The sequence below is a fragment of the Oryzias latipes genome, chromosome 5 (genome assembly GCF_053564925.1).
Source record: "Oryzias latipes strain Hd-rR chromosome 5, Olatipes_Hd-rR_3.1".
In the NCBI taxonomy this organism is placed as follows: Eukaryota; Metazoa; Chordata; class Actinopteri; order Beloniformes; family Adrianichthyidae; genus Oryzias; species Oryzias latipes.
Genome location: NC_136241.1, coordinates 11,566,654 through 11,581,893, shown reverse-complemented (window position 1 = coordinate 11,581,893; position 15,240 = coordinate 11,566,654). Strand labels below are relative to the sequence as shown.

The window sequence follows — 15,240 nt, the reverse complement described above, 5'->3', positions numbered from 1 at the left end:
CTGAAATGCAATCTTCAGGAAAAAAGGGAAAGACATTCTCAACTGGTATAATATGACATAAATGTACAGTCATCCTTAATTTATGTGCTGACTCCATTACTGCTTTTCTGTGAGTAAAAAAGAAAGAAATTTAAAATTTAAACCTTTAACGTGATTAGCGTCTGATGTCAATTTCTTTGACTGAATAAGAATTTCTTATAACACCAATTAAGCAGACGTGTTTTGGGGATTAAATGTAATCCATCTGTCTTCAGAACGTGCTGAATCCCTATTGGGGACACGGGGTTACTCGAGCCAACCCAGCTACTTTTAATGGTGGAGTAAGGAGTCAGTACATGCACCTTGCTAAAGAGTTGAGTGTGGGGTGCAAGAGAGACCCAAGTCCAGGAATTTTCAATTTCAATTTCAATTTTCAATTTATTTGTATAGCCCAAAATCACAACAACAGTCTTCTCGATGGTCTTCGAAGTAAAACATGAACTTAAAAGGATCACGAATACAAAGAGTTCAATAGGAAAATACTAAAATGAACTAACAAACTGACTAAGCCACACTGGACATCCCTGCCCTTAGACCCCCCTTCGCGGTAAGGAAAAACTCCCAAAAAAAACGGATCCCGGAAAAAACGAAGAAACCTCAGGGGTGCCCACATGAAGGAGGGATCCTCCCCCAGGACGGACAGGCGATTTACCAGAACTCTTAGAGAAGAATTAACTTATCTAAATGATAAATTATGATCAAGAATAGAGGACAGGAAGCGTAGAAGTAGAAAAGAAAAGAGGACAGAACCCCAGTGCACCATAGTTACCCCAGCTTCAACTTCTAGCAGGAACTTCTTTGCTCTTAATGCATTTTAAATGTCAAGCATAGTCAATACATTACAATGGACTTGGGACTTTTTTGCACATAATCAGATAGCTTTTCCCTTGAAGACCATAGAACATATAATATCTCTATTTTGAAAAATTGTGGACTTGGGCCCCTTTTGTACTGACTGATTCAATTCCCAACGTTCCAGTCTCAGGGCGGACACCCCTCCACAAGGCCACTGAGTTTACTACATTCGCAACAATCCTACGTTTCATTTTCATGATGTCCAATGGCAAGGGAACTGCAAGACACACCTGTCCTCCCCTTAAAATGTGACCAGTCTTCTCTACGACCCTCTACGGGCACAGACAACCCAAAAACCCAAAGTACCATATGGGTCATCCCCCAGTAAAGATGCATGTGACTAAAGCTTTAAATTTATACTGCTGTATACCACTTCACCTTAAATGGCTCTATTTTATTGTTCACGACATGAAACAGTGAGTCATTTCTGCTAGTTTATATAGCCTATTGGCATTATTTGAACTTAAGTCTAAATTTAGAGGCAATTGTTGACTGATTGTCACCGGGGGGGTTCCATGAAACAGTTTGCCAGGACAATAAGCCACTTAAGCCCTGGAAAAAAGTTATGTTTTCTTTAGTGATTGAGCAATTTTGTTGGTATTTACTTTGTCACACTTCTGAGTTGTTTGAGCAGCTTCTTAATAATCAATGAAAACTGTTAAAATCAATATTTAAGGGCATTTATTTTACTGTAGAAGTTACACATGGAGCTACACATACTAGATCTAAGCTTTGTGACATTTTCTGAAGCCCATTGAGACAAATATTGTTGTAATATTGGAATATATAAATAAAATTGAATTGAAGTGAACCCCTAACTTAAGGTTAAACTGCTGAGAAGTTTATGTCATCGAAATGAGCAAGAACAGATGTAAAATCCATGGAACATTATATCTGTTCTAAACAGGTTGCATATTTTACAATTGTTCACAAATTAAAGAGTATTCTAAGTAAACATAGTACATAAAACAGGTAACAGATTTAACAGTTTTGCTCCACTCTGATGGATCCACTTGTAGACAACTAGATCTGTTTTCCTCATCCAAGCTGCCATCTGGCTCAGTTTGTGAGGGGCTGTTAGCCAGCAGGAGAGCGTGTAAACACATGGATGACGGGAAGTAGAGACGGGCTTAATCTGCGCCAACAGCTCAGCACTCAGAGGTGAATTCCTGATGAACTACTGCCACTCTGCAGAAACTATGTCCCCAAAAAAGGCCCAGGTTTTTAGATTTTGACTTGAATGCTTGGGAATGCTTTTCAAATAGATAAAATAGATCAATAGATCAAAAGATGATTGAAGTGGAACTTTAAAGCCAAAAGGTAATGTAAGGTAGGGTAAAAAAATATGCTAAATAAATATTGAAATAGTGGCTCGTCAAGTTACAGTTTCAGGTATTAAAAAAATATGCTAAATAAATATTGAAATAGTGGCTCGTCAAGTTACAGTTTCAGGTATTAGGAACAGCTTGTGTTATGGCTGAGAGAATTTTTTTTTACTATTGGATTTTTTCCGTCTCTATTTAATATTTTCTGTCAGAGCGGGAAATTTTCTGCCATTTGTTCCCTTCTGATGGAGAGCATCTTCTGTTAAACACCCCCTCCAAATCTGGAAGAAACAGAGCGGACTTTTCATTTCTGTGTATGTCGGCTTCAGTCCTTGTAATGTTGGTTATTGTGGTAAATAATTTGCTTTTCTGTCAATAAATCAGAGATCTTTTTTATTTTTGGGATCATTCTGGGAATTTTTGAGTCACTCAGTCATTTAATTTTTTTTCTTCTCCTCTTCATGTCATGTTCATTTACAATCCCGTATATACTGGGGCGTAGAAATATCACAATGTAAGAGTGAAAAATAAAAAGTGTCTTTTTTTGGTATATTTCAATTATAACGGAAGTCTCAGTAAAAATAAAAAAGATCAAAAAGTTTTTTTTTTTTCTTGTTGTCAGATTGTCTGTGTCTTACAGGAGAAAAACAATAATGAGTCTCTTTGTTGCAAACTTCTCCCACTTCAATGGAAAGCAGGTTGGAGTGAGAGGGCTCACTTCCACAGAGAGAAACACATTGTGTGAGAGGCTTCAAACGGCACTGTTCAAAAATACCCATCACTGAGCTGCATTGTATCCAAGTGTGTTTGCGTGTAGGTGTGTTGTGAAAAAAAAAAGAACAAATATATCTGTGTGCTACAGCTTTGCATGCACACTGAGAATGAGAACAAGTGTGGCCGGGTTACAGGTGAGTCATCAGAACATGACTAAAACTGTGTCTTTGTTTTCCAAGAGTGTTCTTTAGAAAAAAGAGATAAAAGTCTATGAAATGTGTGCTCTTTTTGTCTAAGGCCATGCTGCAAATTTCTGCTTCTTCGATAAATAATAAAAGCAGAAATTCAACTTTGATTTATGGTCAATTCCTTACAATATTTTAAAAGGCAAGATTAACTCTGAAGAAGAAGTTGCTAACAAAGAGGGAATGGATAACCTTTAGTGAAAGAAAGAAACCTGAAGTACTGGAAGTTTTGAGGGCCAAAAAATGAAGAGATTAGACAGGATTGTGGGAAATTGTTCTTCGCTTTGGTTAATGAAATCCACAGGTGGGTAAAAACAGATGATGATTTTCTGATGGCGTACAAGGTCGAAGAGCACATTTAAGAGCAGTGAGGGTCATTGACGTAAGCAGAAATGTTGAAAGAAAAGAAAGTTAAGGAGTTTGATGACATGTTTGTACCAAAGATCATGAGTCTTGGATTTCTTTTACCCAGTGTTCAGAGACAAAACTCTGATAAATGTTATACTTCAGTTACTAACACTTTGATCAAATTAGACCACCATGTTAGATAATAGAAATTGTGGCAGTGCCCAACATCTGATCTTGAAGATCAGAATTTAGCATTACAAATTTTTGTACAGTGGGAAAAATTCTAAATCAAATCAGGTCATTTGCAATTTTCCAACTAATGTGACTCAAAGTGCATTTGGTTTAGTGGTATCGGTCTATTTTTTTAAATGTTGCAAACAAGGTTGGGAGTTACAGGTGTTGTGAATACGCCAATGCGGCTAACGTGGCTAACGTGTAGCATTTAAAACAAGTTCTAGAAATGTTGCGGACGCAGTTAATAAATTCTGACTGACTTACTGACTTATCTTTGAACATTTTGTCTCACTTAATGCACCTTAGTTTGTTATGCCTTACATATTACATAAGTTTGAAACCATTCATTGATGTTACACATAAATGTGGGGTACGGTGCACCTTATAGAGCGTGGTATGGTAGTTTCAATCAACTGAAAAAATGGAAAGGTAATACAGAAAAGTAAAGAAGTGAAAGTCAGTACAATAGACAAAGGACAGGAATTTGAGGAATTTATTAGGAAAGAAATTTGTTTAATTGATAGAAAACTTGTTTGATCTAGTTTGAAGTGTACGTTGATGAATCAGAGTTGTTAAGAACTGTAACAAATTTTCCCCCCCAGATTTTCCTTTGCGAAAGTTGAATTGGAGAGATTGTGTTGACAGTGCAAATAGGTTATATTTTGGAAGAGTTAAAATACAATGACTGAGGAATTGTTGATGTGTCTGCTTAAATGGTAGTAGCTAGGGAAGAACACAAAAGAATATTCAAAAACTATTAGTGCTTGGTTTTACTTTCGTCTTGACTCATCAGCTTTGTGTAAATGAGATGTGTGAGAGAAAGGAATCCTTTTATAGTTTTCTGGAACCTTTTGATCAAACCCAACAATATTTAAAGAAAGATGATGCGAAAGCTGATGTGAGGTAGAGCTCAAAGAAATCAGCGCTAAAGAAAGCCAAGATATTGAAGATGCTCATGAAAATGTGAGAGTCATTGGTCGACCTTTAACATTGGAGATGTCGCTGGTGACGTCTAAATAACTCACACTCTTTAACAAACCATAACTCTACAGGATCAATGTGAATCAGCGGATTCTGACGCACCTTTTTATTTCAGTCTTCCAACAATGTAAATTGTTGTATAATGGCTCAAAGCCGTTTTCTCTGTGACAGAATCAGCTGATTGACACTGATTGCATTAACACTTCATTACTGTAAGTATTGCCCATCAGCACAAGGCTGCTTTTCTCAAAGAAAGAATCCACTAGAATTAAATTAATTGCGTAAACATTCGAAGAGTCAAAAGAATGTAAACACTGGAGTTAAAGCTCCGGTATTAAAAGTTAAAGACCCACTTCAATACCAGTTGTATTTTTGGTGTTTTTAACACATGTTCTTGGGGTATTTTTCTGATGATGAACAAGAAGACAAACATGAAATATGGCTTTTAAAGAAATTTAGGTTGTGGGATTTTGGTTAAGAAACATCACATTCATAAATAAAACAGCACTGGGAATGTTTTTATTTTAAAAAAATGATCATAAGGGGACTTTAAACGTTAAACCTGGTTAAATTCTGACCAGTCAGGCACTAAGATTTGGTAGTGACATTTATTATGTCAATGGATGGTGTCCCTTTCAACTCACGGAAGTACCGTTTGAAAATTGATGATGGAGAAGAAATGAATAATTGTGGTTTGTGCCCGGCTCAAATTATATGACATATATTAAACGCAGTTTCTACAACTTTATATTACTAATTTTTAAAAAGCATATTGGTATTTATATTTGTTTAAGAGAAGTTTTTCTTTTCACTCACTTGCCACTCCCTTTGTTCTTCATGTCAGCTCTGTACCACCCGTCATTTCATTTGCTCAGATTGAATGGTGTTTTCTTTCTCTACCACATCTATCGACCTTTTCTCTGCACATTCTGCATCTGTGTCCTCCTCTGCAATCATAGGAGCCCTGAGAGTCCTTTAGCATTAAGCAGTGACATCTATAATAAGAAGACTCCTCACTGTAGTTGAGTGAGTTACTTTCAGCTCAGACGGATTTCCTTCTTCTTTGATAAGGAGACAGCCAACACAAAAATCTAAATAATGTTTGATGCTCCAGGATGCTAATTTTGTTGGATTTGTTTGGGGAGGTTTAAGAAGCAGGGCCACCCAACAATTCTGAATATCAGCCGCCGACTGCTATTCAATAGAAAATCAAGATAACATTTAAAAGCCTCAAAATGTGTTTCCAGTAATGAAGAACCGCCTGATCGCCTGACACTGATGAGATGATGCTGCAGAACAAGCACTCCTCTGAGATGTCTCCTTTTTCAAAATCAAAAGAACAATTACCAAGTTACCTTTATCCTGGGCTGTCAGTGAGCTGTCCTTTAAGTGTTGTCATGCTTATGAGCCATAACCAGGCAATAAACATAACAAAGTCATCAGTGTTTATTAGCTCGCTTTCATATTCTAACTGAGGAGGTTTGAATCATTTTGGGGGAAAGAAAAACACTAATGCTTAGAGAAATAAATTAACATAATTTCTACTGTGAATTTGTAAAACCCCCAGTGTGGTAATGACAGGACAATAGTAATATTTTAAAAATGACAACGGTTTTTGTCACCATCTTCAGAAATGCCATGCCCATATAATCATTTTTTATCAATATGGCTTCTCTGCATTTATTCTTTGAAGTTTGCATCTCCAACTCTGATCAGAAATGCAGAACTTATTGTGAACTGCTAACTTGTTGTAGTTGGTGCCCAAAGCAGATGAGGCTTGAGGATTCTGGTTACACAAACAGACTATTTTACACATCTTCAACACCAAATTCAGAAAGACGAAGAAGTTCATCAACAGTACGGACTTCCTGTGACTAAGTTCCTTCTACATTTGAACCAAGCAGGAGGACGGTCATCACATGTACTGAGTACAGGAGGTGTTTACTCAAACTGGGCCACAATGAAGCAACTTCCTCCTTCTGAGAAGCTGTTCTTGAGAAATAGGTGAATGTCCAGGTTTTCTTCAGAAACCAATCTGTTCGCAAAAGCTTCAAGTTTGCTACAATAATCACACCTAGTTTGATAATGCATTATCTAATTCTTCTTCTTGAGAAAAAAACCCACAGTAGCTGAACATTAAAAAGTCTGAAACCGTTATTTTGTTTCTAATTACAGAATTAGTTTCTGAAATATAAACAAAAAATGTAAAGATCACACACCTGTGAAAATCCACGCTTCAAAGTTAAAAGTTTGCAAATGTTTAAACCGGCTCTATATTTGCAGTGTTCAAACTTATCAGCTGCCAGCTCTAAAGAGCAGTGTTTCTAGCCTTTTTCAAAGATTTACAAGATATAGGATTTTTGTTTAGTTGCATTAAATTCACATTTTTGTGTATCTGCATTGTTTTTTTGTAGTTTAATATTTATCCTACAATTAAACCATGTTTGTCCTTTTCAGTCAAAAAACATCGTAGGTTTTTTGGTTTCATGGTTTGCATCATGTTTCAGTTATCACTTTTGAATGTAGACCGTGATTTTTTTATACGTCCTGTTACGTTTTATTACTTTTTTTTTAGATTATTTTTATGCTTTTAATTTAGTAAACATGCTCAGATGTTTTGCTTTTGAGTGTTAGTATACTTCTGTTTATCATGGAAAAAATATAGGAATTCACCTATTCAGTTGACTGTTAACTAAGTTGCCTAGAAATCTTTAGTTCCACAATTTATGAACAATCCACTATGATATGTAGAAGTGATGAAACTTGTCATAATATCATGTGTTGTTCTGACACTAGTTGCGTTTCTATTGCACATATGCACAAAACTTTATCAAGATTCTAGAAATGCAGAAAAGTCACAATTTTGCAATTACACTGTTTCCATTAAATCATAATTATGCAAATGAACAGAAATCAACTAACGCGATAAGTTTTTAAAAAATGTGAGCATTACTGTGATTTACAGCAGACACCTTTAAATTTCTGCCACGGCACTTGTGCTCATCATCATCCATCAAAGCAGACGTTGGCGTCTTATTCTGGCCGTGGAGTAGCAGGCTCCTCACACATGGGAGCGGCTACGGATGAAGTGATTTTGGGAAATCGTGGTTGGTGATTTTACAGGGTATCTATAGATCCAACAATTCTGCATGACAAGCTATGTGATGCTGTGGGAACTCTTGTGGCGCCCGCTGCGCAGTGACAAAGGCAGCCAGTTCTTGCAAAGAGGCGCTTTGCCAACGCTATCTACGAACTGGCTCCCTGTGGTCACGTGACTCCTTTTATTTGAAAAAAAAGTGTTTCCTTGTATTTTGTGGAATATCTCAATTTTGCCCCTGACAGGATGTCCCTTGCCTTCGCCCACGAGTGACCGGGATGGGCTCCGACAGCACCGTGACCCCTGAAAGAGACAAAACGGTTTAGAATGAATGAAAAAATCTCAATTTTAATATATATTTTAAAAAATTTTGATTAATGCTTTTTTTCAAAATTGTTGTGTTTCCATTGGGTAAATTTGGGTACATATCAAATTTGCGCAATTTCATAGACAATGATGAGTAAAATTTGGTTGTAATGTTAAAAGCAACTGAAATATTAATCATGAGGCTAATTAACTACTATGTGTAATTGAATATTCATAGTCAGGATATTTTGTTTTATTTGGATTTTTATGAGCAACTTCTCTATCCCCCCCCTTGCTCATTTTAGAATAATCCACCAAATCCAAAGGTTTAATTAAGTTGCTTCTAGTGTGTGCTGGTGTTGCCCTGACCTCATGAAGCTCGAACAGCGCACTTCCTCTTACAGATTAAAGGGAAATGAAAATGTGTATGAAACATTGCAAAAGAGGTAGAGGAGTTCAAAGGAGAATTTTCATGAAATGGAAAGGAAGCAAAAGAAAAGCAATTTCAGGTAAAGAACAGTCAGTGTGGGTGGCTGAATGAGACGTAAGCTTAAAAAGGAAAGAGAGAAGTAACAGAAAAAATGAAACTAGTTGATATATTTCCTTCTAAGATCTGTTTCCCAACAATTCAGACCATTTTCATTGTTTTGAGTTTCACACTATACACACAGAGGCAACATGGCATTTCAGTGTTGATTTTGCTCTTTTTCTGCTCAAAATAGATTGTTTTTTTGTCAGACAACTTGCAAAGCTGTTTCTGGCTGCCTCGACGTCATCACTACAGACACAAAACGGGACCCTTTCAAGAGTTGAAAACTGTTTACCTTAAAAATTGATACTCAGATCTGACTCTGGGGGTGTGTGCTCTTCAGCCCCCCAGTTGGAGCACAAAACTGCCCACATCAGGCGTTTGCAGTTGAGTAAATATGACTAAAAATGATACCTTGACTTGTTTTTTAACTAACTTTTATAATTGCATTTGTTGTTTTGTGAATACTTTTTTGTCATTAATCCATTAAAGATAAATGATTTGGCCTAAAATGTAGTTCACTTATTAACCCTAGAAAACCCATGGGGTGAAATCTGGCCACAGTTTTTAAACATTTTATTTTAGTTTATTGTAGTTTATTGTAGTTTAGTTTAGTTTAGTTTAGTTTAGTTTAGTTTAGTTTTAATATTTTGGTCATTATTCATTGTTGCTACCCTAATTGAATTTAAAAAAAAGTCACACTATCTTTCAAAGCTCAGGAAAAAATGGCTTTTGGGTTCTCCAGGGTTCAATTATACATTTTCATCAAGTTTCTTGTCTTGTTATAATTGTAATAAATGTTGAGACTTTTTGACCAAATTTATTTTTAATTATTGATAATTCCATTTTTTAATGTATTATAGCATTATTTTCTCTTTCTTGGCATAAATTCTATAGGTAATTTTTAGCATCTTATCATGCAATAACTCAACCCTTGTGCTATCTTAGATGACCCCACGATTACATTGACGTGTTCTCCCTACCATGACAAAGGTGAATAAAGGTGGAAAGATTTCATGTAATCCATGGACACCAGTGATGATCACAAATCATTGAAAACAAAGGTTCAGAGCACTGTCTAGTGGGTCTAGATGACCCAACTCCCAATGTTGACGTGACTAGGATAGCACAAGAGTTACAGAGGCTGATTTATGCTTTAGTGTAATAAAGAAAACCATAAATAGCGAAAGTATTATATTTTAAAAGGCATTGATGTTACTAAAACCCATTAGAATGCTCAAATATATGATGATAAAACATGTTAGGCTCTAAAATATCTTGGAGGAGATAAAATTAGAAGAGACTATCATTTAGATGGGCTGCAAAACCCTCATGCTCTGCAAAAAGTTGGTGTTTTGAAGTGTGTGTGTGCAGATATTTTGAAATGCAAAGGTTTAAGTCTCGTTTAGAGATTTGTACAAGAGAAGTTAAAAAAAAAAACATTTTTTTCTCATTACTGCAAAACCTTTATTGAGTAATGCCACAGAAATTAAGAAAATTCCAAACAATTTTACTTTTTTTGAGACTCAAACTGGAACTGTGTTCGGTGAGTAGCAAAGATTACCATTTGACTGGACGGATCTTTTGAGGTAAGTCTTCCCTGCTGCTCCGTGAATACAGATGCACCTGGTTTCATGGTGATGGAGAGTCTGAGTAAAAAGCTTGAATATTGGCAACAGCAGTCTGAAGTGTAAGAGAACTCAGAGAAGCAAGTGCTCACTCATCAAAAAAGTACAAATTAACAAACACAAGGGTTTAAAGGAGAGTAATGAGTTCATTAGAGACCAGGTTATCTGCAAAGGTCTGCAGAACAGAAGCAACTTCCTCATTAAAACCTCATTTTTTTATTTCAAATCAAATCTAAGAATCTCACTCTATCAAGAAAGCAAAGAACTTCTCAATTTATGCAAAATTTACCTCAATAAAGATGACTTAAACAGAACACATTCTACTAATTCATCACAAATAGAGCAATAGAGATGTGGAAAAGCTTTCTTCCCTTTCCTTTTATTATTCCTCTTTGTGCAGTAAAGTTTTTCTGTTGACTGCACATTTAATTCTGGACTGCATGGACATCCCTGATCTCACCTCAGCCTTCTGACTCTGACAGAGTTGACATGATCGTGCTGGGCGACATTTTAAAATTCTCTCAGGAGTTAGGATGAACTTTGTGATACCTTAACCCTTAGAGTATTTCACAATGACCTTGGCAAAGCCATCATTTTTAAAAAGTCCATGTAAATGCTAAAAAACATGTATTTCGGGCTTCACAACTTTCAAGTTCTTAAGTCCATTTTCGGGTTGCACTTTGCCCAATCAGGGCCTCGGATTTGGTAGTGACCTAATATTTATATTAGGTCTGTGGTGATATCGGATGGTGTCCCTCTTAACTGACAGAAGGACCAAAAAAATTGATGATGGGGAAGCAATTGATAATTGCGGTTTGTGTTTGGCTGGAATTATATGAAGCTAAGTTGTTCGTACATCGGAATAGAGCTGTTAAAAAAATAAACGTGGAGCAAAATTCACAAGATTTGACTATTCGCACCAAGCCTCTTTCAACTGCAGGTGGTGTAAATGTGCTAGTAGAAAAGAAAGAAGAAGACGTCACACCCTGCTCGTTTGGTGTGAAAACCAATAACATGCTTTAAGCCTGTTCATGAACGCTTGTCACAAGCCCGGTGTGAACATAGTAGTTCGGGATCTGATTGATCTTTTTTGTCTACTTTACAAATTGCCCAATAATTTATCTTTAAGCTGTTTTGAGACAGTGATGATTTCCATTTTTTGAGTACTACCTCAGCTTCTATTTTACAGATACGTTTTTATTATAATACACAATAATTTCTCTATGAATGTAAAACTTTCCCAAAAAAACAATTTCCAATGGTATATTTCTTCATTTTTGTGGCTGCAAAAAATTGAGATCAAACAGTTTTTATATTGTACAACAAAATATAAAATATGGAGACAAAATAAAAAAGTATAAATCCTCAAACAAAGCGAAGAAAACGTCAAAACTGCGTGAAAATGTCTAAAAAAAAACAGGCAAAGCTCAAATAAACTATATAGAAAATTCCAAGGATTCATTCCAAGGGGTTTCACAAATACATGTCACAATTATTGTTACGTTTATTTGATATCAAAATTTCAAAGCCAAAAAACGTTTTGAAACCTTTATGTTCAATTTTGAATGAAAACAATGCTAATGAGGGGGCGGTTTCATTCCTGCGTCTTTGTAAACAGTGGATGTGATGGCAAACTCAGCTGTGGGTTCAGTGACTGCTGAGGGTTGACCTGTTGATCTCCACCGACAACCGTGAAACCAGAAGAGAATTAGACATTAAAAGATGAAAAAATAAGTCTGACTTGTACAAACCAGATATACATTTGCCCAAGCAATTAAGCAAGAAATGAACTTTTTTGCAAAGAACATTGTGGAGATGCTAAGGACAAAAAGAGAACAGACAAAACCATTTACTTACACGTATTTGCATCAATGAGCAATTCAAACTAAACAGAAAAACGTCTATCTAGAACTCCTGTGAAAACTGTCACATCAAGGACATTACACTGTGAAAACATGCATCACAATTTGCAATTGACTGCATGGAGCTAAGTGCTGCAGAAAAGACTGGAGAGGCTCATATGCAGCGGGAGTCTAAATATAGGATGCTGCAGCACGATTTCTTCTGCTTGAGTAGGGGTTTACCCAGCATCAGCAAAGAAAGGAAAAGGAAGATATACTAGATAGAAAAATCCCTGACTGCTTTTAGTGCTGTCAGATGTGCACGTGGATATGTTTGTGCGCGGGCTTGTGTGTGTTAGCAATTGATAAAAAAAAAGTAAGCTCAATCACACGCCTCTGCGTTCATTCACATCCATTTCAGCAGAGGGGAGGGGCAACGGCACACTAATCTCTTCTTGAAATGCTGGATGCTTTGCAATCCCCCATCATGCTTTTAGCAGGTTTAACCCTGGAAAATCACAAATATTATAAATCCTGTTTCATCTGGACTTTGATCAAGTAAAATCATTTTATACCATAAATAATGCAGTTACTTCATTTTACTTTGTGGTTTTATGTTCTTAAAACTCCTATTCCAGACTAAATGAAAATATTCACTAACCTTTTATAGGGTTAATTCTTCTTTTTGGAAAAAAATGATGATATCTAAATTTTATTGTGCATATAACATACTCAAAAATATGACAACCGTCATAAAATAGACCAAATCTTTTTTATGTTCTTGTCAAAATGTACAACAAGGCAAAATCTTGACATGATCATGACCAAGAGCTATAAGTTAAGATAAAACTTGGATGACTTGGAGCTTGCAACCTGAAGATATTATTTAGGAATAAATCTGAATTATTTTCTTTTTTGCAATTTTATGCAAGTTTTGGCTTGAGCTGTCTTCTAGATAAAAACTAAATATCATGCTTAGCTGTAAAAAAATATACCTTAACCTATCCTTTTCGTACTTGAAATATTATGGCTTTTTCTATAGCTGCTGCAACATCAGTGTCAAGTTCTTCGGTTTCTCCAACTCTGGGCTAAGATCCACTTAGATACTGAAGAAGTATCTTGAGTGCTAACCTCCAACTTTGCAAGAAGCCCAGCTCTGTATTCATCAACTGCTTCACAAACCCTACTTGTTTCATCTGTAAGCAGTGTGAAATCCTTTTGGTTGTGTCTGATTTCCTGTACTACTATACTACTATATACTACTATATAGTGCACTATGTTGTGCATCCGCCATTTTAAAGAGCCGTCTGAATCACAATTCCAAAATCGAGTGCCCTAGAAATTTCCTAGAAATCTCTGAGAAAAAACAGAAAATCTTCAGAACACGGCGGGTTTGTAAAATGCTCCTATTTGTTAACATTTTCCTTGTGAAATTGGTGATGTCATATTTCCTGTTACAAAGAAAAAAAAGTAATGAGTCTGATTTGTTTTAATATCCAGGGCCATAGGCAGTCCTGCAGTGTATAGTTTTTTAGTGGTTAGTCAGTAGGGAGGGAATTAAGACATAACCTTTGAGTTAATTTTCCTTCATACTTTGGGCTCCTCAGGCCGCGAAATTGGTTTGTTTCATGATAGCATTTTTAGACATGGTTCTTTCTCATTTTAGTTGTTTTAAGGTCTTTCCAAACACTTCTTCAGACATATTTGTGAACTTTTGACTTCCTTTGTTGACGGACAGCTTCTTCTTTGACTTTTTCAGTTTTTGTTTCACAAGTTTTTGCTTTCCCAGGCTTTGGGCTAACTTGAAAGGTCAGGTTGTTTAAGGAAATGGAATCAACTCATTAATTTCTTTTTTTAATTCATATCAGTGACTAGGTTTATTGGGTTAATAATCTTAAAAACGATTCATTAAACAATGTTAAACATCTCAGATAAACTCAAAATTACCATTTATCGGTACATAGATAACATGTACTCAATACGACTCGTCACATGTTTTGTAACTAAAATAATGGTTTTTTGAGTCCATATCAGTGGTGTCTTTTGGTTTCTTAGTTTTGCTGTGATGGATCAAACACAGACATAGGTTTGTGTCATTCTTATTAAATGAGTGAATTGAGTTGAGGGCTGTGTTGATTTTGCTGACAGTCTTAGTTGGCTTGGGTGGTGACACCTGACTTCCTTTTTTGAACACAAGTAGAAAAAGTGATTTTGTTGTTTTGTTTATGTTTTCTTGTGGGCCGTACACCACTAGGGTACAAAGATTATAGGTCTTTTTTTGACCTGTAATTAAAAAAGCATTTGAATCTTTGGCTGTATAATATATAACTAGACGGATCGTGTGTGACGTCACCCGTAGAAAATGCCTTGCTTCAATTTCCAAACCAAATGAAGTCAATTCAGTCGCCAATTTCCATAGCACGTCCTTCGCCATGTTGGAACCAGACGCCCTAAGTACTACATGATTGGTCCGTCTACATTTCTATGGCAACCACTCTCTCCAATCAGGAGTGAGCATGGTAGAAGGCCACACCCCTTCCACTGGAATAATCTGTCAATCAAACGTTTCGGAGGTTCGACGCAAAGCCACCTACTTTTATTGAGGCATCTGATTGGTCAGTTTTTAACCTAAACAACTTGTGCTACAGCAAAAACATGAAAAAATTAGGATTAGCAAGAACATGTAATAAAAGGTAGAAGAGCAAGACTGGTTATTCTAACTAATAAGATGACATAATGTAATTGCAATTTATTTCTTTATAGAAGTCTATGGGATTTTGGCTTTTTGGGACCAGCGGGTACTTCCTATTTGGAAGGCCAGGGGGGAGGGGGAGGTAAGTCCAGTTCTTATTTTATTGTCAAGGATTTGAACACAACAAAAGGTTGAAAGGCTAAAACTCTTTCTAATTCACAGATACACACACCTTTACAGATACACACACCTATACACAAACACCAGATCCACTCGAGGCTGTAGGTGAGTCAATCAAAAGACAAGGTGTCAGTTCAGCCCCAGAAGGAAGGACCGCAGGACGAAAGCTGTGTGCAGCAAATGTGAGAAACACATTTGTATTCTCACTTTTCCACGAACATGGGCT

General features: G+C 36.3%; 1 protein-coding gene across 2 annotated transcripts in view; it reads left to right on the top strand.

Moving 5' to 3' along the window:
* dusp7 (dual specificity phosphatase 7) overlaps positions 1–15,240 on the top strand; it is a 77,178-nt gene that overhangs the window by 61,163 nt on the left and 775 nt on the right. Inside the window, exons 3-4 of one of the 2 annotated variants that reach the window (XR_013655953.1) lie at positions 14,906–14,976; positions 15,057–15,196. Coding sequence is in view for 1 of the 2 variants with exons in the window: in XM_078947087.1 (XP_078803213.1) it covers positions 14,906–14,976; positions 15,057–15,119 (134 nt within the window). In the remaining variant the exon portion in view is untranslated. Of the gene's footprint in view, positions 1–14,905; positions 14,977–15,056; positions 15,222–15,240 lie in introns of those variants that run through there. The other variant, XM_078947087.1, reaches the window with a different exon arrangement.